The sequence below is a fragment of the Pseudomyrmex gracilis genome, unplaced genomic scaffold (genome assembly GCF_002006095.1).
Source record: "Pseudomyrmex gracilis isolate BER0280 unplaced genomic scaffold, ASM200609v1 scaffold_22, whole genome shotgun sequence".
NCBI lineage: Eukaryota > Metazoa > Arthropoda > Insecta > Hymenoptera > Formicidae > Pseudomyrmex > Pseudomyrmex gracilis.
The window spans coordinates 341,147-353,784 of record NW_018020606.1 but is presented as its reverse complement, the minus strand read 5'-3'; the positions used below and the strand labels follow the sequence as shown (position 1 = coordinate 353,784).

General features: G+C 38.9%; 1 protein-coding gene across 1 annotated transcript in view; it reads right to left on the bottom strand.

Moving 5' to 3' along the window:
• Positions 1-4,216: 4,216 nt before the first annotated feature.
• The window catches only part of LOC109851939 (fringe glycosyltransferase), a 73,347-nt gene continuing 64,925 nt past the window's right edge, over positions 4,217-12,638 (bottom strand). The window contains exons 7-9 of the mRNA XM_020422571.1: positions 7,685-7,850; positions 6,502-6,587; positions 4,217-5,462 (exon numbers count right to left, since the gene is read on the bottom strand). Coding sequence (XP_020278160.1) covers positions 5,405-5,462; positions 6,502-6,587; positions 7,685-7,850 — 310 coding nt within the window. The 3' untranslated portion in view covers positions 4,217-5,404. The remainder of the gene's footprint in view (positions 5,463-6,501; positions 6,588-7,684; positions 7,851-12,638) is intronic.

Here is a 12,638-nt window from a genome sequence, read left to right as displayed (position 1 = left end):
TGTCCACCGATATCGTGAATACGTCGACGTGGCGACTATGCGAGTCCCGGTTATTAAATTTCGATATTGCCGCGCGGGCGACTTTTNGGAACGGTGTGCGTCGACGTTATAAAAGATAAATAGGAAAGAAAAGAACGATTGCGGAAACTGCGGCCGCGCTAATAAATCCGGTTGGCGAAGTTCCCTTTATAACCACACGTTTTTTTTTTTTTTTTTTTTTTTTTTTTTTTTTTTCCCTCGGCTTACCTCTCGCGGTATTCAGTGTGTCCCCCGATATAATTTCTGGTTTGTCCACCGATATCGTGAATACGTCGACGTGGCGACTATGCGAGTCCCGGTTATTAAATTTCGATATTGCCGCGCGGGCGACTTTTTATACCGCAACTCGACACAACGATTCGCGCGCTGCAGTAGATTGCTTAAAATTCAACAGTCGGCGTCCTCTTTAATACGTTATAATTATACAACGCATCGTATTTTAATTAAAATTTGAATTAAGTTATAATGACAAACGCACACACACAAAATGTAAATCGAAATATCTCGATTTACTATAACTAGTCGTGATAAAATACAGCGACGAATATACATCGTTATATGTGCGTGTTATAATATATCACAATAATTTAATTAAAAACATTTTAATTGAAAACAATTTTCTTGAGTAAATTTAGTTAAGCGGCAATAAACGGCACTTGAGGCACAGTATATTTTCAAGAAATCAATATTTCATAACGAAAGAAACTTATTACACGTCTCTCTCTCTCTCTCTCTCTCTCTCTCTCTCTCTCTCTCTCTCTCTTTCTCTCTCTTTCACGCGAGTATAATTAAATTAAAATATCATCTCAGAGAAAAAAAATCCACAGATAAAAGTCGTCGTAAACAGTCTTTTACCGGAAAATTTATCTTCTGCGTAAAACTACACAGCAAGTGCGAAGAAGAAGAGAGTAAGGGAAGACGGAGAAGGGTGGATGACAGCGCATGTAGAAATAAGATGCATCCCGCAATATACGGCTTGCAATTCCAAGTGCTACGGCGCGGCGCCGAGCAATTGAGAATCTTTATGCAACACGGGGAGCGAAATAGTTCTGTTTCTATCCACCGTAGTGGGCACGAATACGATACGTGCTGTATCGTATGGCGCTTTTTTAGCACACGACCTTTAAACCCCTCGTTTAACCACCTTCGGTATCATTCTCCTTCTTCATTCCTATCACTTCTTCCCACCCCTTTTCTCGCTTCATCTCTCACGTTCTCTCTCTTTCTCCTATTTTCGAACGTTTGTATCCATTCGATATTTAGACCATCTCGCACGGCATGTATTTCCAATGCGAGCGAGAGAACGGAATATCGAGTGGCCATACAAACGAGTAAAACGACTACGAAAGAGCTACGTTGGAAATTTGAGATTTAAAATACGAGATCGACAAACGTAACATTGAATAAACTATATGGCGCTGAGCGCAATATATATCGTTAAATTAACGCCCCTCCCCTCCCCACAGTGGTTTTCGTATATCAGCGGCAAAAACGTTTCTATTACTGTATGGGTAAACATATTCGAGAAAATACATATTGATATTCATATTGAAACAACGCGAAACATTGTATATTTATCTTGTATATCGAATTTGTGATGAAATTTCTCATGCCATTTCAAGCGTACAGATATCTACGCATAATATGCAAGACGCGCAACATGTAACTTTTAACGTTCGATTCTCGACATTATTTTTCTGATTGTGAATAACGATTTGTGGAAAACCAATTAACGCATACATTATATGTTGTATGCAATAAAAATCAATTAATTCTATATTTTTACATTCTAATTTATATATAATATATTTATGTTTGATTGAGCTCCACAATGAAGTTTATAATCACATATAAATAATGGATTTTTATTGCGCTCAAGAACTGCATGCAAATTTTTTTGTACTTATTCTGATATGTAGATATGATTTTTATATGTACATTATACATAGATTATATATTATACATAGATATATATTTTTTTTCTAGTTACACCATAATAACAATTAATTGTCCACATGTTGAATTAATAAATTTTGTTCTCCGCAAGTTACTTACCGTTGGTACATTCCGCTGCCGATGACCGGTATAATTGCTATTGCAAGATATAGTGAGCGATATATATTGCTTACGCGAAAGTGAGAACTACCTCTCTAATTAATGCCTGCACTTTTTATTTACGATGCTGCTGCTGAGCAACAATTACCCTTATTACAAGAAATAAAAAACGAACTTGTACTGGCAGTTACTAATTGCTACTGTTTGCTCGCTTCTGAATATCTCGAACACCGACAGGAGTCTGGTTTATCGACTAACAGTCTTGCTAGATCGACTATAACAGATGAGGGTATATTTCCTATAAACTTGTATTCACACATTCTACGGCTAGTCAATAAATGATTGCACGTCAGTAAATAATGATAGTAGCGTCTTTGTTACTCGTTCACATGTTTTTTTTCTCTTATTGAACTCTACGTACGACTCCCTTTTCTGATATATTAAAGCAATTCGAATTCTTTTTGAGAAACATAAGAGTTATAATATATATAATTATATAAATGTTAACACAAATTTGTTCGAGAGAAAAAAAAATTAAATTTTCTCGAGACGCGAACAGCAAGAGAAAAAACTATAAAAAAAAAGAGTTAGAAAACACATAGAACAAAAATCCACAGAAACCTACATTAGACGTTCATTAATTTAAATGTCCCATGGAGCTATGGATGTCTAATGGACATGTTACATCTCTGTGAAACTGTCAACTGTTATGGTTTTTTTTTTTTTTTTTTATTAGTGATTTATTATAGTACATATATAGAGACGAACATGTAGGAAAGGAGTTTTGACTATTTGAAGAGGAAGCATGTTGTAGTAAAAAAATTACAGAGATAATACATTTTATTATGTTAAAGAATTCTGGTAACGTTGCACAAAATAAAAATATGATACACAAAGAAAGGTTGACGATACCAGAATTCAAACAATTAATGTTCAATACATCATTTATTATATGAAACATGATCGCATTATACCACAGATTATAATTGATGTCATAAATCTCATATTTTCGAAGTTTCAATAACATTAGAATAATAAAAACAGAAAAAACCACAACTTCCGCGTTTGTTTTACGTACATATATATATATCAGCTAAATACATGTAACTACATTATAATACATATATATCTTATCGAGAACTATATCGAGATCCCATTTATACACCGTCACTTCTTTTTATTTCACAACTGATGCATTCGATTTTTCAAGAGTGACGACTAATAAATACGAGTTGTTTCCTATATTAAAAAAGGCATTTGGACCAAGAAGTGCGCGTTTGGAGTCGAATATATCGTACCTATTGTTGCCTCTTCCGCGTTGCCGATTGGTTGGTTGGTTGATCGAGTCTAATCGAATCGGTAAGATCGAGAGAGTAAATAATGAAAAGCGATTTTGAGACAGTTCGTCATATATGTAGAGAAAATTAAAAACGTACTTAAAATCACGTGACAGGAAAGAGTAGAAAAACGCGTGAAAATAACGTGACTGTAATTTATATTATATATACATAAATAATACATTAAATAATACATATTANACATATAATTTATTATATATTTATAATATTATACTTTATATTGTATTATATGTATTATATACATACTACAGTAATGTCACTGACCTCCGCCGCACGGCCTTGGCAGGGCACTGACCTCCGCCGCGCGGCCTTGGCGGGGCACTGACCTCGGCCGCGCGGCCTTGGTGGGGGAGGAGTCACTGACCTCGGCCGCGCAGTCACGCGACCGCGGCGGGGTCAATGACCTCGGTCGCGCGACTGCGGTGGAGTCACTGACCTCGGTCGCGCGACCGCGGCGGTGTTACTGACTTATATGTATATGTATATGTATATATATATACATACATATATGCGTATGTATGTGTATTATATATAGATATAGAATATCACATATAATATATATAATATTCTCTTTTTTACCCTTTTCCCTGTCACATAATTTTAGTCACGTGTTGTTTTTCCACTTCTTTCTCTCACTATTTTTTGAGTTTGATTTTCATGCGTTATTTCTGACATTTCTCACATGTGTATTATATGGTTTATAAGACGCATATACTATCTGTCATCGCGGTGACAGGTTGTGTTCACTGACAACATGTTAAATAAAAATAACAATAGCGTGCGCGTAGCGCGCGCCTGTGTTGTGCTAGTATTTTCAAATTGAAGTTATTTTTTTGATACTTTTAGCTAGAGAAATTGATGCATAGAATCATACATAAATTATATAAAATAATTATACATATTATATGGAATTAATTGTATTATTAATTATATTATGAATTATATATAATTAATTAATACACATTTTCTGTTCAATTGTGTCTGCAAAGAATCGAAAGCGATCTGGCATTATATTATATTTTGAAAATAAACAACTCGTATAATATTTCATATTGCACACAAATATTTAAGATTCGACTTATAAATATTCTAGAAGATACCAAGAAAATTTAGATAAGATACCTAGGAGAGTGAAATGCAAAACTCTTCTATTTTTTTTTTTTATGTGTGTTTTATATATATATATATATGCACATACGTATATACACACACATACATGCATATATACGATAATATAATATAATATAATATATATGAGAGATTGAAGATTATACACATGTACGTACATCCAAGTGAGCACTAGCACGCGGTAAATATCACATTATATACAACTGTTTGTCTTTCTGCAAAGGACTAGCTTAATTTCATTTCACGCGACGAGGCCGTCTCAGTGAATTACACAGTTACGTTATATATGTATATATGTACAAGCTTATCTTATGTACAAGAATGTTCTATATTGTGTATTGCACAGCTGTTTTATGCGTCTGCGCGAGATTGTAAATTCCCATTCTCGCGAAAAAAGAAAAAAATACAAGAAATACGTTGTAGTTCTATTTTTTATCATTCTTGCTTACCGTGTTTCTTCTTATTCTTCTATTTCCTCGCCAATTTTTACCTACATGTAAGTATTAATTACACAGATCAGTGATTATGAAACATCAATGACAAAACTTTACCTGCCTTTATGTACATTCCTCGGATCAACAAGAATCATAGCCCCGTAATGTTACTTTTAACACATGCGTTTTTTTCTTTTACAAGTTGAAAAAAGACACAAAACTTTTTCACAAAAATAAAATGTTATTAGTGGATAAAAAATTCTACACAAACAAAATAAAAGTTTGCCATTGGTGCCTCCCTTATAATTTTGTCTAACAACAAGAAATCGCTCTATTTGCTTTCTTTTGCTTTGTTTTTTCAATTACATACGTTCGTCGCACTGATCTTCATCATCTGTGCGGGCAGTAGGATACGTACGGAAACAAGTGGCAATGGATGGATTTAAATCTAGAACAAAAAATAAATACATACGCACACATTAATAAGACTCCGGAAGAGTCTATTAGCGATTTCTACAAAGTTTCTGTGATACAAAGATATTTCTCTGACGATGCTAACAATTTCTGCTCCGAAATCCAAACTGCATCAAATACCGTCTCTCTGCAAATCTAATCAATTTTGTCCAATCTCGGGGAGAACTTTCGTAATATAAACTTTTAATAAAATATTATTTCTTTTTTCTTCTCCTCTCTCTCTTTCTCCTTCTCGAGAAGAATAACAAAAGAGAGACGCGGAAAAGTTTAATATCTACGTTTCCGTCTCGATTCTAACCCAGTCAGATTCACTGCTAGCACACAGCAACACAAACGCGTCCCGCGATGTTTTCTCTTCTCATTAAATATTCTCAAATGCAAAACTTGACTTGTAGAAAAAGTACGGCAGAATATTGAAGAAGAGCAAGGTGAAACTCGCGTCAACCGGAAACAGGTTATTTTTCTCTTGCTCTCTCACAGGGAAGATAATGCCGAGTAACGGGGGCGGTGAACGCGAAAGAGAAAGGGTGGTAAAAGGTCGTAATTATTATAAAGTCAATTAAAACTTACGAAAGCGCACATCGCAATGTCGTCGTCGTCGTCGTCGTCGTCATCGCCGTTGTCTTTGTCGTAATTATTCATCTCCCTTCCGTCTTTCACCGGCGCAAATTACACGAAAACCGTCGCGAGACATTTCGCGTATGTACAGTAATGTGAATGCACAGATTGCATATGTTTATACGTTGACGCGTCGCTTCACGTAAATTGCGCGTGTTATTTCACAAAACGACCGTTTTACACATATTCGCGCGCGAACATGTGCAAACGCGCAATCATTCAGAATAAATCCATATAAAGGATACAAATGATGATGTATTTATATCTCTTTTATATCGCGGGAATTTATATCGAAATATCGAAAGAATTCAAAGCGCGTGTAATAACACGTGAAATATAAAAGTTGACACGAGACTGTAAAATCCGTAAAATAATATATATTTTGTGTGTTTTACCTTTTTGGGTCGTTCTTCATATCGAAACCGTCGATCTTCAGGATATTCCATTCGTCTCTCGGTCCTTTAGAATAACTGAAAGACACCTAAAACATAAAAACGCGAAACTTCCTTCACTTGAGAGCTCAAAATCTATTTTTTTTTCGAGAGAGAGAGAGAAAGAGATTATAAGAAAACAGAGCGATAATAAACCCGCGGTTCCACGCTGATGAAAATGACACCGTATTTTTATTCGACGGCGTTTATTTTGGCGGCGTGCGTATATGCACGCGTTCGTACCTGTACTTTGCGAAATCCGAGACCAAAGCATCGGATAATGTCGGTCGTGAAAGAAAGAAGTTTTTGTGCTAGCGTTTCGCATGTACGCGCGTTCATTTTCTCTGGTCACACGATCTCTCGTGTACGTACCCGGTAACCCGATCTTTGACGCACACATCATAGTAATTTAATGATTAAGCGAGTAATGAGTGAGTGTTTACACATCATGTTTTTTTGTTTTTAGATTTATCGCAATTCTTGAAAAAGATTTCGTTTACTAATTTTCGAAATATGACAAATATAAAATTCCAAATTTTATTATTTCTATTTGATCGACAGATTTAACTCTTCTTGTATGTGTATTGTTTGCGATTTTTTTTAAATTTAATATACACATAACATTTTCCATATTTTCTGTGTGTGGATTAATTTAGTCAATAACACGTACGTATTTGTCAACAGGTCATGTGTGTGAGATGTCCTCTGAGGATATTTCCTATTATGATAGTTCGCAAAGTCGCGTAATAAGCGGAAACACACATACGATTAAATAATGACTATTGTGTTTCGTGAAATAAAACAGACAATGCACTCGATGCACGTGGGTCTGATTCATTGCGCGCTTCAAATCATTCTATTATCACTCCATTATTTATCATCATGCTATTTATCGCGACCAGTCTGTCACATCCAGAACATGCCACAAATATTAATTTCGGCTACTTATACGTCTTGTATTACGGCGATAAATTATTATTACTGCGCAAATACATGCGCGCACACACACACACACACTCGCATTAAATCAAAACTTTGCCCCTACTGATTGCAGTCATATTCTGCGGTAATTGTGTATGAAAATCCAATTTTATATCCTGTCGCACATTTAAACGTGTACTTTTTTTTTTTTTGCATTTGTAATTACCTGCTCATGGAAAGTATCCTTGTTCAGAAACTTCATTGGCTCCAAATGCGAGTGAAACTGCTCCACCACTGTGAGTTGCTTTTTTAGAAGATACTCGATGATATATCCCATCGTGACGTCGTCCGGTAATCTAATTCTGTCACCAACGGTGATGAACTTTCCGCCACTGAAACGAAACATAAATATCCCCCTTGTTTATTATTCGCTTAGTCAAACTTCCACAAAATTGTATCGTCACGTGTGTGATAAATAAAAGAGAAGAGTAAAATATATAAATATGTGCTCATCAGACGCTTGAATAAACATGTAATTAAGATAATATCAATATTAATCATTATTATTTATTATCGTGTTCTAGACAATAATTAATATATTTCAAGTTTATTAATTATTAACTTAATTAATTTGAAAAACTGTAAAACGTGTCGATGTAATTTAACAGTTGAGATACTCCGAATGTACGACCATTTGTGCGATTCATCTGCTTGTACACGAGATAATTACCACACCGCTGTACGCGGTGGTGCGTATAAAGTAATTAACTCATTCCCATGGGACGCCACGCACCTTGTGCGTTCGTGCGGCTCGCGGTAGCATGAAGAATCGCTCTCTCGCCCTCTCGCCCTCGTCAACCCTTTCGCGACAATCGTTTCTCCGCGCGCAACGAATTATGGAGAAAAAAAAGACGGAGACACGTCACGAAACGACTCGGGTCCTCGGCGAGAATAAATTACCGATCCTGTATACCACCACCCCGAAAGTCACGCGATGCCGAGCAAGATTGTTAGGTCTTTTCGCGTGGAACCCGACACGCATGCGCGATTAAGGTCGACCGGAAATGCGCGCAACATCGCCGTTGCAAAAGTCGCTCTCCGATACCCGGAGAAGGAGAGAATGTCGCAAAAAACGGCACACATTTGAGAAAAAAGAACTTAACGACACTTGGATTCATCGGGTCATTTTATCCGCGCCGTTTTTCTCAAATGGCAATTATTTTAATCGCCCGAATCACAAACAAGAACGATTATAAATAATAAAATTCACGTGCACGATGAAGGGGATTACCTAAATTACGAAAATAAATTGAAAAAATGTACTATACTTCTTTTGAGAATTAAACTTTGAATCTATCTCGCGGTAAAATAAATTTTGCAATTATCCGATTTACGTAATTACGCGATTTCATTTATTTCGTTGTTTCCTAAAAACACATAAAACGTTTAATACACGTTCCCGCCCAGCTATAGCGCGCACACAAAGTAACGATCACTTTTCACCCAATAGCGCGCGTGCTCGTCCAACGCGATCGTTACCTCATTTTACAACCAGATCGCGTTTACGGTTAGCGCCGGGGACGCTCCCCGTGAAGCTCCCACGATAATCACCGCGAAAGATCGACGCGAGAGCGACGAGAAAATCCGAAAATAATTCGAAACGTTTAATTATCATTTTTTGCGTCGCCGCAAGACGACAACAAAAACCGGAAACTCGAAGCCTCAATTCGACTGCATTCCACTCATGTAGATTAGCTCTCGAGGAAGAGAGACGCGCGCACCTGCTGGCTGCCCGTTTCTGCTGTCGTCGCGCGACCGCTAACCGCTTCTTCGTCTCAAACTGGTTGGGTCCGCATTATAAAACGAGCTCTGTGCATTTATTAAAAGCGCGTCTACGTTGATCGGCGCCGATCGACGACACGTAATAACGCGAGGCGAGGTTAAAGAATTTCCGTCGATTGAGTTCGCTAATTTGTATTATTATTAATTGGTCTGTAATTAATTGTGGAATCGCCGTCGTTGATTCAATGTCGAACACTCTGTGTTCCCGATCGGTGGTGCCGTTATATACTTGACGGTAACAACGCACATCCGAGACGTAGCTATGATACGTGATCGATCGCGAACGTGAACGGGATTCACGCATGACCGGTCGCGAAATGATTTTTGCGACGATCGCCAATCCGCGCGAACACGTGTCCGCCATTAAGGAACGCGGAACTGATTTCCTTCCCAGCTGTTCGCGTCGATAAAAGACCTCCGTTTAAAGACGCGCGAGATCGATTACGAACGAAATTGCGTATGCATCGAATCGATCGAAGCGAGCCCGGCGACAACAGGTGGTCGCGGTCTCGCGCTGAGAAAGAGACGCGCCGATTCTCTCACAAATCAGACGGAAATTTCGACAGGCGAAGGAGTCAACCGCGAGAGCAAAGTGAGAGATGCGCGATCCACGGCGGACATAAATCGTGCCAATTAGGGGCGGCGGCAGGTAGTCACAACTTCGGTGACCGTGCCCGAGTATACGTATATATCGGCCAGCACCTCTGTAAGAAGAGAGAAAGAGAGAAAAAGAGAGAGAGAGAGAGAGAGAGAGAAGAGCCTGACATGTGAAAGAACACGAACGGACAAATGTCTCAAAGAGGCGCCGCCGCTGCCGCGGTCCAGAGATATACACGAAAGGAATGGGACGCATTTTTGGTATGTTGAGGATAAAAACGAGACAAGAAACTACTGAAAATCGGGATCGACTGTAAATTAGAAGAAATTTCAATGTGCAGCTATAATGAGCAAGAATTATGTACTTTTGTGTAACGTTACAAATTAAAAATTCAAAATTAAAAAACAAAAATTCTTCAAACTTAAACGTAGATCTCCGAGAAAAATGTAGATCCGATTCCCGTGACATAGAAATCGCGCGATACGAAAGCGTCTCGATTTACCGTTTGGTAAAATTAACGCACGCTCCGCTTGAAAATTACCTACCGGTCAATTATATTTCGATTAGTATCTGTATTTCTGACTCGATTTCCGAGCTGCGTACCGTTTCTGCAATATGGGGGAATAGTGGTGTGCTTGTTTGTCGAACAACCACTCTCTCGAAGAACGTAATCCGGACGTTTTCTCGGGGAGTCGCTGAATGCGTGGAACCAGAAATAACGATTCTTAGGCTAGGTCGCGCACACACGGCCTGCATACATTTGCGATGCAACCGGAGCCTCTCTCGACAGGCAAGAACGAGCGATGGTGGCGGAGGAAAGAGAAGAAAAAGGAGAAGAGAAGCGCAGGTGCGCGCTCGGCGGAATAAAATAAGGTAACGACGAAATGAAGCACTCGCGATGCGGGACCTACTACGTCGATATAATGTCCTCTGACAGAGGACCCGTCCACTCTTCCGAACGGTTTGACGTTTCCCGTTCCCCTTCTACGCGACGGTAAACGTTCTCTAATTAACGAGTCCTCCATTAACGATAGCCGATTGATTTCGCGTGGGAAGAGAGGAAACGTGTTCGTTCCACCGAGAAATTGATCACTTAAAAAATTAAACCAACTACGCGCTCGCCAAATCATGTGCGCATTTACAAATTGGCGCAATTATTTTATTTTTCTATTTCGGGAACAAACATTCAATCGAAAAGTTCGCGAATGTGCTTCAACGATGAAAGCAGTTTCTCTCGTCGACAGAAAAAAAAAAAAAAAAACGGATTTTGCAAAATTATTCTCTGTATACGATATTCTCACGCTTCGCGATCAGACAACTCGCCGAAAGACTCTTTTTCTCTCTCTCTCTCTCTCTCTTTCTGTCGACCGTTTAATTAACGACGGATCTTGTTTCTACGCGAAGCGCTCGGAAGTGGCGCGTTTAATTAACGTTTTCCAGTACCGCAGGATTGCGGGGACCAGTAGATGAGACGCATAGCCGAAAAACAGAGCGAAAAAGAGAGAAAAAAAAACACCCAAAGAAAAGAGCGAAGGGAGAGAAAAGAGAGATAGGAACGGAAGGGGCTAGAGAAGTCGCACTCATTAGCGAATACCATCGGCGAATTCTCGAATTTGTGGCCCGCCGTTTCTCTCGGTCGTGGTCTCTCTCTCTCCTCTCTCTCTCTCTCACCGGGTCTTTTTTAATTGGCCAGATTAGTCCCCGAATTCGTGTACACACACACTCGGTTCCCACCCCCTACCCCCCCGTCGTTCGTCACCAGTCGTTTCCTTTCGGCGCGTCGCCGACACGGAATATCGGTCTTGTTAAAATACCTGGCGGCAGCGAAATCGAATTTTCGGGGGTTATAAGGAAAAAGGGAGAACGCGCGCGCGTATCTCCTCGCCGCTTTAAGAAACCGCTCGTCCTTCCTTCGTGTCTCACGACTGTTTGTTTCGATACTGAAAAGAAACGTACGAACACGCGACGCGGAACAAGTTCGCGGAAGAACCGCAGTCCGATGTTGTCGCTGTTTGTGACTCAGAAAAAAAAAAAAAAAGAGTCCGTTTTCTTGCTCCAAAATGTGTTGCTTCGAAGAAATCGTTTCGCGCAAATAAATTTTATTCGCATAAATATTTACACATGCGCGCTCGCTGCAATTTGCGAACGAAACGATTCGCGAACGAATTTAAGAGCAGGTGTTTCCTGAGCGCGACACGTTTTTGTTCACGTGTATGGAAACTCTTGTACTTGTTTTTGATATAATTGTCAGTAAAGAGATTTATGTCCCATCTCCTTCCGCTACGTTGCATTATTTGTTGCAAACTGGCGCTTAGTCGCCGCGCCGGTTGAAAGCACATTTTATCGATTGTCAAACACGCGTGCGTGTTTGAAACACACCGTCGATCGAATCGAGGAAATTTATTAAGCGGAACGTGCGTGATGCCGGAACGCGGTTAACATTGATTTTCGTTATTTGTCGCTTGAGTAATTTCCATGATTTTTCTTAAGAAATTTTTTATACCAATTCTATACCAACAACATTTTGCGTAACAGATTTCTTTTTCGCTCGGTAATGCGTTTGTCATTGCTAATTATGTGAAAAATAAAATGTTTTTGTAATATTGGCGCGTAAATTATACAATCTCGTAAATTCGTTTCCGATTTAAGATTAAAAAAAAAGAGCGCTCCGATCGGTCGTGAAAAACACACATCGTTTATCGATGTACACGAGGAGACGACCGTCTCGCAATTGAATCGA